General features: G+C 42.3%; 1 protein-coding gene and 8 non-coding genes across 9 annotated transcripts in view; 8 read left to right on the top strand and 1 right to left on the bottom strand.

Annotated features, from left to right (window-relative positions):
- c23h20orf27 (chromosome 23 C20orf27 homolog) overlaps positions 1 to 15,383 on the bottom strand; it is a 61,793-nt gene that overhangs the window by 26,739 nt on the left and 19,671 nt on the right. The window contains exons 4-5 of the mRNA XM_041965106.1: positions 13,215 to 13,353; positions 10,772 to 10,897 (exon numbers count right to left, since the gene is read on the bottom strand). Coding sequence (XP_041821040.1) covers positions 10,772 to 10,897; positions 13,215 to 13,353 — 265 coding nt within the window. The remainder of the gene's footprint in view (positions 1 to 10,771; positions 10,898 to 13,214; positions 13,354 to 15,383) is intronic.
- On the top strand, positions 207 to 277 carry trnag-gcc. Its single transcript has one exon. It is a non-coding gene; the product is annotated as a tRNA-Gly (tRNA).
- trnag-gcc lies at positions 1,540 to 1,610 on the top strand. The gene has a single exon. It is a non-coding gene; the product is annotated as a tRNA-Gly (tRNA).
- trnag-gcc lies at positions 2,873 to 2,943 on the top strand. Its single transcript has one exon. It is a non-coding gene; the product is annotated as a tRNA-Gly (tRNA).
- Positions 4,206 to 4,276, top strand: trnag-gcc. Its single transcript has one exon. It is a non-coding gene; the product is annotated as a tRNA-Gly (tRNA).
- Positions 5,539 to 5,609, top strand: trnag-gcc. The gene has a single exon. It is a non-coding gene; the product is annotated as a tRNA-Gly (tRNA).
- On the top strand, positions 6,872 to 6,942 carry trnag-gcc. The gene has a single exon. It is a non-coding gene; the product is annotated as a tRNA-Gly (tRNA).
- On the top strand, positions 8,204 to 8,274 carry trnag-gcc. Its single transcript has one exon. It is a non-coding gene; the product is annotated as a tRNA-Gly (tRNA).
- trnag-gcc lies at positions 8,892 to 8,962 on the top strand. The gene has a single exon. It is a non-coding gene; the product is annotated as a tRNA-Gly (tRNA).

Here is a 15,383-nt window from a genome sequence, read left to right as displayed (position 1 = left end):
CACCTAACACTGGGCCTGGATGACAAGAGGCGCTCTGGAACAGGGCAGCTTGGAGTCAGAGGACCTGATCCCTGCAAAGCCCAAGCCCTCTGAGTTTAATACATACAATGAACATTTTTTGTCATGGAACCTCGATAAGTGAAACACGTTACACCACATAACTACTGATTTTTTTTTTCGGAGTGACAAAATTTTTGTCAACGGATGCATTGGTGGTTCAGTGGTAGAATTCTCGCCTGCCACGCGGGAGGCCCGGGTTCGATTCCCGGCCAATGCAACTCACTTGCTTTTCTCCATGTCCAACATGTTAAAGAACGTGCACGATATTCAGGAGAATGATGCAGTGACAACCAATCTCATTGACCTGATTCTATCCGGACTCCCAGAGCCATACTTACTCCAGTCAAATGAACATTGCTCTCCTGCTGAAACAACAAAAGAATGCTATGGATGTAGTAGCTCTTTTAATAGTCTACAACTGACAAACTGGAAGACCTGGAACATTTCAGTGATGAGTGTTCTGACCAGTTTCGCACAATGGGCAAAACATCTAAAAAGGAAGCCACAGCGAGCTCTACTTCATCTTGCAAATGTCTTTGTTCAAGAGATTCATTCATGCACCCAACAACCCAACGGAAACTTCCAACTGCTTCCCAGAGATTAGTGACACTCTCATATCCACCGATCATAAACAGCTCTGGATGCAAGGATTTCACTCCTTGACCTGTCACACAAAGAATTTCAGGAGCGAAAAGCAGTTTGGAGTTGAGCCATGACCAGCTCCGCCCTCTGACCATAGAGAACAAACAGCTAAAATCAAATGAAAGACACAATACTAGATCTGCAAGCGCAAACTATGCAAGATTGACCTGATTCTATCCGGAAAGCCAGAGCCTTCAGACCATACTTCCTCCAGTCAAACGAACATTAAACAATACTAGATCTGCAAGCGCAAACTATGCAAGATTGACCTGATTCTATCCGGAAACCCAGAGCCTTCAGACCATACTTCCTCCAGTCAAACGAACATTAAACTTAAGATCCTATCGAAAGAGTCAGCCAAATCTTCTTCCACCGTGTCCACCATCTCAGTGTTTTTAAAAAGGACCATAAACACCCCAGGCCTATAACTGCAAAATCTGAAAACTATGAGCACAAAGAACTGGTTACTGGATGAAATTATCAACCACCTTTCCCAAATTCACGTGGACACACGCCTACTGAAAGAAATTTATTTGACTGCCTCAAAAAGCACAGTTTTGAAATCATCTCAGTTCTCCCACATCATCTAGCCAATTACAGTGGCTAAAATGGCCACTCTAGTGAGCGGGACCACCTAACACTGGGCCTGGATGACAAGAGGCGCTCTGGAACAGGGCAGCTTGGAGTCAGAGGACCTGATCCCTGCAAAGCCCAAGCCCTCTGAGTTTAATACATACAATGAACATTTTTTGTCATGGAACCTCTATAAGTGAAACGCGTTACACCACATAACTACTGATTTTTTTTTTCGGAGTGACAAAATTTTTGTCAACGGATGCATTGGTGGTTCAGTGGTAGAATTCTCGCCTGCCACGCGGGAGGCCCGGGTTCGATTCCCGGCCAATGCAACTCACTTGCTTTTCTCCATGTCCAACATGTTAAAGAACGTGCACGATATTCAGGAGAATGATGCAGTGACAACCAATCTCATTGACCTGATTCTATCCGGACTCCCAGAGCCATACTTACTCCAGTCAAATGAACATTGCTCTCCTGCTGAAACAACAAAAGAATGCTATGGATGTAGTAGCTCTTTTAATAGTCTACAACTGACAAACTGGAAGACCTGGAACATTTCAGTGATGAGTGTTCTGACCAGTTTCGCACAATGGGCAAAACATCTAAAAAGGAAGCCACAGCGAGCTCTACTTCATCTTGCAAATGTCTTTGTTCAAGAGATTCATTCATGCACCCAACAACCCAACGGAAACTTCCAACTGCTTCCCAGAGATTAGTGACACTCTCATATCCACCGATCATAAACAGCTCTGGATGCAAGGATTTCACTCCTTGACCTGTCACACAAAGAATTTCAGGAGCGAAAAGCAGTTTGGAGTTGAGCCATGACCAGCTCCGCCCTCTGACCATAGAGAACAAACAGCTAAAATCAAATGAAAGACACAATACTAGATCTGCAAGCGCAAACTATGCAAGATTGACCTGATTCTATCCGGAAAGCCAGAGCCTTCAGACCATACTTCCTCCAGTCAAACGAACATTAAACAATACTAGATCTGCAAGCGCAAACTATGCAAGATTGACCTGATTCTATCCGGAAACCCAGAGCCTTCAGACCATACTTCCTCCAGTCAAACGAACATTAAACTTAAGATCCTATCGAAAGAGTCAGCCAAATCTTCTTCCACCGTGTCCACCATCTCAGTGTTTTTAAAAAGGACCATAAACACCCCAGGCCTATAACTGCAAAATCTGAAAACTATGAGCACAAAGAACTGGTTACTGGATGAAATTATCAACCACCTTTCCCAAATTCACGTGGACACACGCCTACCGAAAGAAATTTATTTGACTGCCTCAAAAAGCACAGTTTTGAAATCATCTCAGTTCTCCCACATCATCTAGCCAATTACAGTGGCTAAAATGGCCACTCTAGTGGGCGGGACCACCTAACACTGGGCCTGGATGACAAGAGGCGCTCTGGAACAGGGCAGCTTGGAGTCAGAGGACCTGATCCCTGCAAAGCCCAAGCCCTCTGAGTTTAATACATACAATGAACATTTTTTGTCATGGAACCTCTATAAGTGAAACACTTTACACCACATAACTATTGATTTGTTTTTTCGGAGTGACAAAAATTTTGTCAACGGATGCATTGGTGGTTCAGTGGTAGAATTCTCGCCTGCCACGCGGGAGGCCCGGGTTCGATTCCCGGCCAATGCAACTCACTTGCTTTTCTCCATGTCCAACATGTTAAAGAACGTGCACGATATTCAGGAGAATGATGCAGTGACAACCAATCTCATTGACCTGATTCTATCCGGACTCCCAGAGCCATACTTACTCCAGTCAAATGAACATTGCTCTCCTGCTGAAACAACAAAAGAATGCTATGGATGTAGTAGCTCTTTTAATAGTCTACAACTGACAAACTGGAAGACCTGGAACATTTCAGTGATGAGTGTTCTGACCAGTTTCGCACAATGGGCAAAACATCTAAAAAGGAAGCCACAGCGAGCTCTACTTCATCTTGCAAATGTCTTTGTTCAAGAGATTCATTCATGCACCCAACAACCCAACGGAAACTTCCAACTGCTTCCCAGAGATTAGTGACACTCTCATATCCACCGATCATAAACAGCTCTGGATGCAAGGATTTCACTCCTTGACCTGTCACACAAAGAATTTCAGGAGCGAAAAGCAGTTTGGAGTTGAGCCATGACCAGCTCCGCCCTCTGACCATAGAGAACAAACAGCTAAAATCAAATGAAAGACACAATACTAGATCTGCAAGCGCAAACTATGCAAGATTGACCTGATTCTATCCGGAAAGCCAGAGCCTTCAGACCATACTTCCTCCAGTCAAACGAACATTAAACAATACTAGATCTGCAAGCGCAAACTATGCAAGATTGACCTGATTCTATCCGGAAACCCAGAGCCTTCAGACCATACTTCCTCCAGTCAAACGAACATTAAACTTAAGATCCTATCGAAAGAGTCAGCCAAATCTTCTTCCACCGTGTCCACCATCTCAGTGTTTTTAAAAAGGACCATAAACACCCCAGGCCTATAACTGCAAAATCTGAAAACTATGAGCACAAAGAACTGGTTACTGGATGAAATTATCAACCACCTTTCCCAAATTCACGTGGACACACGCCTACTGAAAGAAATTTATTTGACTGCCTCAAAAAGCACAGTTTTGAAATCATCTCAGTTCTCCCACATCATCTAGCCAATTACAGTGGCTAAAATGGCCACTCTAGTGAGCGGGACCACCTAACACTGGGCCTGGATGACAAGAGGCGCTCTGGAACAGGGCAGCTTGGAGTCAGAGGACCTGATCCCTGCAAAGCCCAAGCCCTCTGAGTTTAATACATACAATGAACATTTTTTGTCATGGAACCTCTATAAGTGAAACGCGTTACACCACATAACTACTGATTTTTTTTTTCGGAGTGACAAAATTTTTGTCAACGGATGCATTGGTGGTTCAGTGGTAGAATTCTCGCCTGCCACGCGGGAGGCCCGGGTTCGATTCCCGGCCAATGCAACTCACTTGCTTTTCTCCATGTCCAACATGTTAAAGAACGTGCACGATATTCAGGAGAATGATGCAGTGACAACCAATCTCATTGACCTGATTCTATCCGGACTCCCAGAGCCATACTTACTCCAGTCAAATGAACATTGCTCTCCTGCTGAAACAACAAAAGAATGCTATGGATGTAGTAGCTCTTTTAATAGTCTACAACTGACAAACTGGAAGACCTGGAACATTTCAGTGATGAGTGTTCTGACCAGTTTCGCACAATGGGCAAAACATCTAAAAAGGAAGCCACAGCGAGCTCTACTTCATCTTGCAAATGTCTTTGTTCAAGAGATTCATTCATGCACCCAACAACCCAACGGAAACTTCCAACTGCTTCCCAGAGATTAGTGACACTCTCATATCCACCGATCATAAACAGCTCTGGATGCAAGGATTTCACTCCTTGACCTGTCACACAAAGAATTTCAGGAGCGAAAAGCAGTTTGGAGTTGAGCCATGACCAGCTCCGCCCTCTGACCATAGAGAACAAACAGCTAAAATCAAATGAAAGACACAATACTAGATCTGCAAGCGCAAACTATGCAAGATTGACCTGATTCTATCCGGAAAGCCAGAGCCTTCAGACCATACTTCCTCCAGTCAAACGAACATTAAACAATACTAGATCTGCAAGCGCAAACTATGCAAGATTGACCTGATTCTATCCGGAAACCCAGAGCCTTCAGACCATACTTCCTCCAGTCAAACGAACATTAAACTTAAGATCCTATCGAAAGAGTCAGCCAAATCTTCTTCCACCGTGTCCACCATCTCAGTGTTTTTAAAAAGGACCATAAACACCCCAGGCCTATAACTGCAAAATCTGAAAACTATGAGCACAAAGAACTGGTTACTGGATGAAATTATCAACCACCTTTCCCAAATTCACGTGGACACACGCCTACTGAAAGAAATTTATTTGACTGCCTCAAAAAGCACAGTTTTGAAATCATCTCAGTTCTCCCACATCATCTAGCCAATTACAGTGGCTAAAATGGCCACTCTAGTGAGCGGGACCACCTAACACTGGGCCTGGATGACAAGAGGCGCTCTGGAACAGGGCAGCTTGGAGTCAGAGGACCTGATCCCTGCAAAGCCCAAGCCCTCTGAGTTTAATACATACAATGAACATTTTTTGTCATGGAACCTCTATAAGTGAAACGCGTTACACCACATAACTACTGATTTTTTTTTTCGGAGTGACAAACTTTTTGTCAACGGATGCATTGGTGGTTCAGTGGTAGAATTCTCGCCTGCCACGCGGGAGGCCCGGGTTCGATTCCCGGCCAATGCAACTCACTTGCTTTTCTCCATGTCCAACATGTTAAAGAACGTGCACGATATTCAGGAGAATGATGCAGTGACAACCAATCTCATTGACCTGATTCTATCCGGACTCCCAGAGCCATACTTACTCCAGTCAAATGAACATTGCTCTCCTGCTGAAACAACAAAAGAATGCTATGGATGTAGTAGCTCTTTTAATAGTCTACAACTGACAAACTGGAAGACCTGGAACATTTCAGTGATGAGTGTTCTGACCAGTTTCGCACAATGGGCAAAACATCTAAAAAGGAAGCCACAGCGAGCTCTACTTCATCTTGCAAATGTCTTTGTTCAAGAGATTCATTCATGCACCCAACAACCCAACGGAAACTTCCAACTGCTTCCCAGAGATTAGTGACACTCTCATATCCACCGATCATAAACAGCTCTGGATGCAAGGATTTCACTCCTTGACCTGTCACACAAAGAATTTCAGGAGCGAAAAGCAGTTTGGAGTTGAGCCATGACCAGCTCCGCCCTCTGACCATAGAGAACAAACAGCTAAAATCAAATGAAAGACACAATACTAGATCTGCAAGCGCAAACTATGCAAGATTGACCTGATTCTATCCGGAAAGCCAGAGCCTTCAGACCATACTTCCTCCAGTCAAACGAACATTAAACAATACTAGATCTGCAAGCGCAAACTATGCAAGATTGACCTGATTCTATCCGGAAACCCAGAGCCTTCAGACCATACTTCCTCCAGTCAAACGAACATTAAACTTAAGATCCTATCGAAAGAGTCAGCCAAATCTTCTTCCACCGTGTCCACCATCTCAGTGTTTTTAAAAAGGACCATAAACACCCCAGGCCTATAACTGCAAAATCTGAAAACTATGAGCACAAAGAACTGGTTACTGGATGAAATTATCAACCACCTTTCCCAAATTCACGTGGACACACGCCTACTGAAAGAAATTTATTTGACTGCCTCAAAAAGCACAGTTTTGAAATCATCTCAGTTCTCCCACATCATCTAGCCAATTACAGTGGCTAAAATGGCCACTCTAGTGAGCGGGACCACCTAACACTGGGCCTGGATGACAAGAGGCGCTCTGGAACAGGGCAGCTTGGAGTCAGAGGACCTGATCCCTGCAAAGCCCAAGCCCTCTGAGTTTAATACATACAATGAACATTTTTTGTCATGGAACCTCTATAAGTGAAACGCGTTACACCACATAACTACTGATTTTTTTTTTCGGAGTGACAAAATTTTTGTCAACGGATGCATTGGTGGTTCAGTGGTAGAATTCTCGCCTGCCACGCGGGAGGCCCGGGTTCGATTCCCGGCCAATGCAACTCACTTGCTTTTCTCCATGTCCAACATGTTAAAGAACGTGCACGATATTCAGGAGAATGATGCAGTGACAACCAATCTCATTGACCTGATTCTATCCGGACTCCCAGAGCCATACTTACTCCAGTCAAATGAACATTGCTCTCCTGCTGAAACAACAAAAGAATGCTATGGATGTAGTAGCTCTTTTAATAGTCTACAACTGACAAACTGGAAGACCTGGAACATTTCAGTGATGAGTGTTCTGACCAGTTTCGCACAATGGGCAAAACATCTAAAAAGGAAGCCACAGCGAGCTCTACTTCATCTTGCAAATGTCTTTGTTCAAGAGATTCATTCATGCACCCAACAACCCAACGGAAACTTCCAACTGCTTCCCAGAGATTAGTGACACTCTCATATCCACCGATCATAAACAGCTCTGGATGCAAGGATTTCACTCCTTGACCTGTCACACAAAGAATTTCAGGAGCGAAAAGCAGTTTGGAGTTGAGCCATGCCCACCCCGCCCTCTGACCATAGAGAACAAACAGCTAAAATCAAATGAAAGAAACAATACTAGATCTGCAAGCGCAAACTATGCAAGATTGACCTGATTCTATCCGGAAAGCCAGAGCCTTCAGACCATACTTCCTCCAGTCAAACGAACATTAAACAATACTAGATCTGCAAGCGCAAACTATGCAAGATTGACCTGATTCTATCCGGAAACCCAGAGCCTTCAGACCATACTTCCTCCAGTCAAACGAACATTAAACTTAAGATCCTATCGAAAGAGTCAGCCAAATCTTCTTCCACCGTGTCCACCATCTCAGTGTTTTTAAAAAGGACCATAAACACCCCAGGCCTATAACTGCAAAATCTGAAAACTATGAGCACAAAGAACTGGTTACTGGATGAAATTATCAACCACCTTTCCCAAATTCACGTGGACACACGCCTACTGAAAGAAATTTATTTGACTGCCTCAAAAAGCACAGTTTTGAAATCATCTCAGTTCTCCCACATCATCTAGCCAATTACAGTGGCTAAAATGGCCACTCTAGTGGGCGGGACCACCTAACACTGGGCCTGGATGACAAGAGGCGCTCTGGAACAGGGCAGCTTGGAGTCAGAGGAGCTGATCCCTGCAAAGCCCAAGCCCTCTGAGTTTAATACATACAATGAACATTTTTTGTCATGGAACCTCTATAAGTGAAACACTTTACACCACATAACTATTGATTTGTTTTTTCGGAGTGACAAAAATTTTGTCAACGGATGCATTGGTGGTTCAGTGGTAGAATTCTCGCCTGCCACGCGGGAGGCCCGGGTTCGATTCCCGGCCAATGCAACTCACTTGCTTTTCTCCATGTCCAACATGTTAAAGAACATGCACGATATTCAGGAGAATGATGCAGTGACAACCAATCTCATTGACCTGATTCTATCCGGACTCCCAGAGCCATACTTACTCCAGTCAAATGAACATTGCTCTCCTGCTGAAACAACAAAAGAATGCTGCTCTCAAATTTACGTGCACTTGCTTTTCTCCATGTCCATCATGTTAAAGAATGTGGACGATATTCAGGAGAATGATGCAATGACAACCAATCTCACAAGACCTTCTCTGTGACCAGACTTGGCAACGCTCTCCTGGAGAAATAACAAAAGGATGTTGTGGATGTAGTGACTTTTAATAGTCTACAACTGACAAACTGGAAGACCTGGAACATTTCAGTGATGAATGTCTGACCAGTTTCGTACAATGGGCAAAACATCTAAAATGAAAGCCACAGCGAGCTCAGTTCAGGGCAAGATCATCCAGACTTGTAAACAACGAGGTCTACTTCAGCTTTTAAATGACTTCTTTCAAGACATAACACTCTTTCACTCTTTCAGAACACATCAGAAGAGAACTCACACTCACTGAGATGCACTGGGTGTAGTGTTCCAAACTTGAAAAAATGAGCATTGGTGGTTCAGTGGTAGAATTCTCGCCTGCCACGCGGGAGGCCCGGGTTCGATTCCCGGCCAATGCAACATATTCTCTTTTTCCCCATGTCCATCATTTAAAACACTACCAGGAGTAACTCGGAGACACATGTAGTTTCAATGTTTATCACGTGATCATCAGGGCCACAACAATGGCTTTTTTCAGTATCAGTTACTCACTGCATTATTTTTCCATTAATTGTTTTATCCTTGAATCGTCAATTAATGGTGTAAACGCCCTTTACAGTTTCCAAGAGCCCAAAGGGACGTTCTCAAAGTGCTCATTTTGTCTAACAGAGACTCCAAAAGCGAAATATATTTAATTTACAGTAATTTAAAACACAGAAAAGCAGCAAAACCTCACATTTGAGAAACTGGCAAATATTTTTTGTTAAATTCAAGACTAAAACGATTATCAGAATCGTTGTAGTTTTACTATTTTCAGTCACTGATCTCAATGCAGTAGTACAGCTAAGAATAACTGCAGATGTTGATGCAGAGCTTAATCCTTTGATCTGGTCACCATCCAAGCCTCAATTACACACATACTATACATCTGGACAGATGTTCAGGCCACAATTTGCAAGTAAAAATAATCACTCAACCAACACGAGCACCATTCATCCTCAAACACACTTGCACGCATACAAAAATGTGCACACTACATCTACATTGGCACAAACAGAAACACACATGCCCTCTTTACCTAATTCTCCATCTGCTGACACAAATGCCAGCGTCTAATTCAGTCTTACTGACACCAATTTAAGTGGAGAAAATGCAAATTCATTACAGGCTCTTCTCTTCCTCAGGGAGCTTTACATTAGAATAGAACAGAACGATAATGCCACAGTGTAGGACTGCAGTTTTGTTACTGTATTAGACTGAAAAAGAATACTGTATTTTATAATCTGCACTGCACCCCAGATTTGATACTCGACTTGGTGTGTTCTAGGGATTGTAATACATACTTTTATCATGGGGTTTTATGGGAGGAAAACATACATAAACCACATTTAGCTTCCTGTATTTAAAGGCCAGTGGTGACTAACAAAGTGCTGTCAAAATGACTCTGACCCACATCACAGAGTCACCAGCAGGAGGCAGCAGCACACAAGAGAAAATAGTGCAAGTTCGACCTTCAGTTTTTGTCAATTCTCACTTTTGAACTGAAAGAGACACAAATAAGAGACTCCAAGATGTTAGGAGTCAAAATTTACTAATTAACCTAATGGGCTTCAAAATGATGATTTAAAAAATAAGATTCAACTGGTGTGAAAGAACTTGCAACAAAGTCCATACTGACATTAAAATGTCATAACTTAAAACTCCATGGATGAGAATTCACACACTAAGTCATACATCTAAAAAAACTATAAGGTAGAGCTGAAATGATTACTCAGCCAATTAACCAACTGACAGAGAGTGAGTTGGCAGCTATTTAATGGAGGATTTAATGTTTAATAATTTTTCATTGTTTTTTTGACATTTTATAGCATCTCTTTTATAGCAATGGAAATAGGGCATTTTCTCCACAGATCTGCTCTTTTTCCATGTCTTCAGTGGATGCATTTTGTTTTTATCAACACACCAAGCACTCCACCTCACCCAAGAGTAAAAGATTTTTTCAATGTTTAGACTTTTTTTTTTTTGGCAATTTCTGGTGTTTGCCCTCAGGTTTTTTATGTGCTGTTGAAAAAAGGCATAAAAACAAGTGGGTGGAAACGCACTTTCAGTTCTCTGTCAGAAAAGCTGACAGAAGGTCATCTACATGCTACAGCGTGTTGCAATGTAGACTGAATATAGAGGCACAGAAAATGAGATTACCATCATTTATATTGGTATAGCAACCTCACCCATGACTCTGGCATGAACTTTGACTTTAACACAGACGTCTTCGTTGGTCTCACTCAGCAGCAGCACCTCCTCACACAGAACTCCCTCCTGCTGGGCCATGTACTCGCACGTCACCTTCAGACCTCCTGGGAAACGTACACACACACAGAAATACAAAGAAGAAGAGGGATTGGATTTCTTCTTCGTCTTCTACACAAACTCTTTATTTGTCTCTCTGCGTGAGGCAATGTTTTGAATGTGGATCAGACTGATACGAGGCAGATAATCACGCAGTCAAGAGAACAAAATGTCAACGTGGAGGCAAAAAAATGATCACAGATGAGTAAACAGTCGCAAATGTATTAAACACACATAAACTCACACTTAGCTGCTGCTAACACATACACAGCTCCAGATACAGACCAGAGTGTAGCATAAAGGGTGTGACGCTAAGCTGAAAGCAACCTTCAGTTACAGGCATTTAGTGGGCATGCCTGCCAGAAACATTAGAGGATCACCTTTAGCCCAAATTAGCAGGTTTAGTCGTGAGACTCAGACACATTCAAATTAAGTGGGGGTTTTTTTGGGCAGGTGCCAGGTGTTCGCAGTTTACCAACTATTACAGCATCACGAGTGACAGGAATTCAAGACAAACACAGGAAAATGTTATGAAGGTCAGTTTTGTTTTTAGGATTCCTCAGAGACGGATTGCTGAGCTAACACTATCTGAACTGTCTGCAGCTGTAATCCTCAGCCATCTGGTACTATGTACAGCATGTAACAATGCCACAGAGAATTACTTGCAAAGTATTTTGCTCAGGTCTGCCAGTAACAATGACATGATAAACTTGTTTTGTATTTGTATATTACACTTGAATGTAGCATTGTATGTGACTTAGGGAAGATGACCAGTGATAAAGCACTGTTTATGGCAAAAGCCTAATATAAAAAAAAACTACTTCAAAGGTAATCTAAGCAATGAGTGCAAAGCAAGAGCTCTGTTTACAGCCATGTTTCCCACTGTGGGATTAATAAAGGATTATCTTATTTTATAGGAACTGAAGCAACATTGTCTCAAGTTTGTCACAAGCAGTTTGATGGCAAATTAGAGCATAGATCTGACAAAAACTTCAACTGAAGAGGGCACAGACTAAATGCTCCAAACTGACATAATCATACTGATGTGTCATTTACATTTTGGCTTGAGCGTAGAGTGTGGGAGGGGAAATTGTAAGGCCAATAGATTAGTTTCGTGCAGATATACTGGTGTTTTAGAAACAGCATGACTATTACGTAGTTTGTCCAGCAGACAACGTTAACAAGTTGATTTTTCAACTTGAAAATACCTAGTTCAGTGCTCAGTAAAATGAAAAACACAATAAAAAAGCATTTATGCTTATCTCAAACATTTATATCAGCCTTAAAAAAATGAGATCAGTCGGGCTCTATTACAAAGTAATCTTTGAAGGCAGAATGACCAGGATTTGTCTGTTGCATTCAAAGTTGGCCCCTCCTCGCTGGCTCGACCACACTTGAGGGGCGCATGCTTGAGATCTGGCACCTGGTCGCTACCTTTTTATGATGTTTATGTTTATGATTTTATTTTTATGATGACCTGTGCGCTGTTATTGGCTGCAGGCTGCACACCCTCTGCCCAAAGGTTGGCACCCAGAAACATCCCAAACACAGCAAATGGGGTTGTGTTTGGGATGTTTTAGTCAATATTCCCTTGACTTTTACAGTTGCAGTTTGATTAATTTACTGAAATACCTCTACACAGTGTCCTCTTACTGTCCAGATGGGATAAACTCTGAGTTGATCAAAATGTTAATATGCTTATCAGTTATTATCGTGCACTCACAGCAATTAAGCTTTGGGAGTAATGGCTGATTTCCTGAGTTTTTTTGCCCTAGATTTTGTCTCTCAGACAACATACACACTGCCTCTTGGTAGAAGTTGCTGGGGCTTTATGTAGCCTCGGACTGCAGATGCTACTCAGGCCTGGAAAAGTCCTCCAACTCTGATTTTTCAGATAAAAAATAATTTAATATGTCTTTATTCACTGATAATTCACCTGAAAGACACTAGAACTGTTTTAGTAATCAATCACTACTTCTATTATGGAAAACATGATGTCCAATTTAATCACAGTTTGTTATTTGCTAGATAATTTTGGGGGTGTTGGAGAGCATCTGACTCACTAAGCTAATTAGTTGCAAAAGTAATAGGAACACTGGACACACAGATGGAGGAGCTGAGTGGGTGATAATAGCCAAATTTCCTCCCAAACTGATGACCTACCCAGCACCAGTCCACAGCCAAGAGACTGGTAGCCTGTGCTGATCCATGATCCAGATCCATGTTCCCTTGTTGTTTGAAATTTTCTGCTCAGACAATTCATATTGTGAGGATCTCCTTTTAGATGCTAATGTTGTTTTTTCGGATACTCTCATGATCTCTTACCCTCAGGAGCTGGAGTGATATCAGTGATCCGGAGGTGTGGACTGGGTACTGGTGCTGGACACACATCCTTCCCCAGAGCTGGGACCTCTGGCAAGGTGAACACTATCTCATACCGGTGCTGTGTCTTCAGGAAGCCAACCTACAGGGAGAGAAAGATATGTAGAGAGCTGAAAGGCAAAAAAAAATAACGATTAAGAGGAAAAACAATGGCTGTCTTTCTCTCTCGCACAAACTTTGGACTAATCCGACTGTAACATAGAAAGAGAGGGGAGGGTCGAGAGGAGAATAATGGAGTGGGGGATTTATACAGAGGGAAACAGGCTTTGGCTTGGCCTCACATTGCACAGTGTAAGTCCATTACTGCTCAATAAATAAAGGATTATTTGTTATGAGTAACGTGAATAAGTGGGTTGAGTATTCCTTGAGGGAGTCTTTTAATTGAAATCATTAGTTATTGCTCTGGTGATCTTAAACCCCCTCAACACTGCCAGATTGGCAATTTGAGCCTGACAGGAAATAAAACAGAATCACCTTTTGGATTTCTCTCAACTCTCCTGCTGGAAATACTTCAGTGCCTACATAGACTCTTTGCTGGAAAACACACATTGATAACCTGTGCAATAGACTGCAGCAAAGACTCTTTCTAAGGCGATTAAGGCTGCATGGTGTGAGCAGCCAGATCATGGTGGTGTTCTACCAGGCAATCCTAGAGAGCATCATTAGATATGGATTTACAGCACTGTTGGCAGCCAAACAGTGCAACTGAAAAGCAGGCTTGCCAGCATGCAGAAAACAGCGGTGAATGTAGTAGGGATGAAAGAATATGAGCATATACAGAACCGTTATGAGCGGGAGTATGAAACAAGTAACAAAGTCATTGCAGACTCTCAACATCCCTTCTTCTCTTAACACAAACCTCTGCCATCAGGAAGAGGACTCCATGTGCCAAAGTGCAAATCAAATCGCTTGAAGCTATCTTTTGTACCAGCCTCCATCAAGATGCTGAACTCAAATGATAAATGCAATAAAAGTTTTATTTTTAAGCCGACTTGTTCTCAATGACAAATTTACCGTCAAATGTCCTTTTTATGCTCCAAGATGTTTTTATGTGAAGGAACAGATTGTAGCACTGTGCCCAAGACAAATTTCCCCTTGGGAACAATGAAGTTTACAAACTTAAAAAAAAATCTCATGTGAATACATTTGTCAGTAATTCAATAGCTCTATCTTTTTAGTGCATCACGGTCCTAAAGCTTGACTGTCAAAACATGGAGGCAAACAGGGACCCCAGATGAAGGATGAGATTCAAAGTTTGTGAAGAGAAAAAAATCGCAGAAAAATAAACCGCTGGCTGTGTGGTAGCCATGACCAAGTTGATAATCTCTGACCTTTGCTGGTTGTAGCACAGTCAAAGCTAAAGCTGAATCATTTAAGTCATTATTTAAGCAAAAACGCCAAATACTGTTAGATTTCAGCTTTTCCAAGCTTTGAATCTCCTGTTTTAAATACTTTGTGGTGCTATTGTTTTGTCAGCTACTATTCCCAATATCAAGAATAAGCTTACTAACTCATAAATTTATAAAGCAGTCTATAAGGCAGGCAAGTGAGAGAAAGAGCAACAGAGAGGAAGTGAGAGGGGAGTGATGTCGAGGCAGCAGCCTAATATATAGCAAAGAGAAAAATTCATGAGAGAATCATCACAGAGAGGAGTGTGGAAATCCTCACAGAGGAGACAGGTAAAAAAAAGAGACAGTGAGAGAGAAGAGGAGACCGCAGGGAAGTGCAGGCAAGGAGAGATAAAGCCGGGAAGCCCCTCCAGCGAGAGCTCCAAACGGCAGCTTCAGCCCCACATGACCCCTGGTTAAAGCAATGTGCAGAAGAGAGCCTGCAAACAGCATAAAGTGAGCAAGGATGAGGGAACAGTGAAGGAGCACTGTAGAGAAAAGCAAGAATCATTCTGTGAGTAGTCCCACGCATGTCCAGACACTGTGAACTGTCGCTGAAAAATTCATTTAGTTTGAATTTCATGCTGTAATTTTGGATAAAAAGCGGTTGTGAAATGCATCAGTGATGGAGAGCAAAAAGTGATATGAAAGATTTCAGTTGGTAAGCAATTTCAAGTATTTCTAGTTTACCCGAGACTAAGGAATGTACGCACGACTGAGTGAC

This window comes from Chelmon rostratus, chromosome 23 (assembly GCF_017976325.1).
Source record: "Chelmon rostratus isolate fCheRos1 chromosome 23, fCheRos1.pri, whole genome shotgun sequence".
Taxonomy (NCBI): Eukaryota; Metazoa; Chordata; class Actinopteri; order Chaetodontiformes; family Chaetodontidae; genus Chelmon; species Chelmon rostratus.
This window is presented reverse-complemented; position numbering and strand designations above follow the sequence as displayed.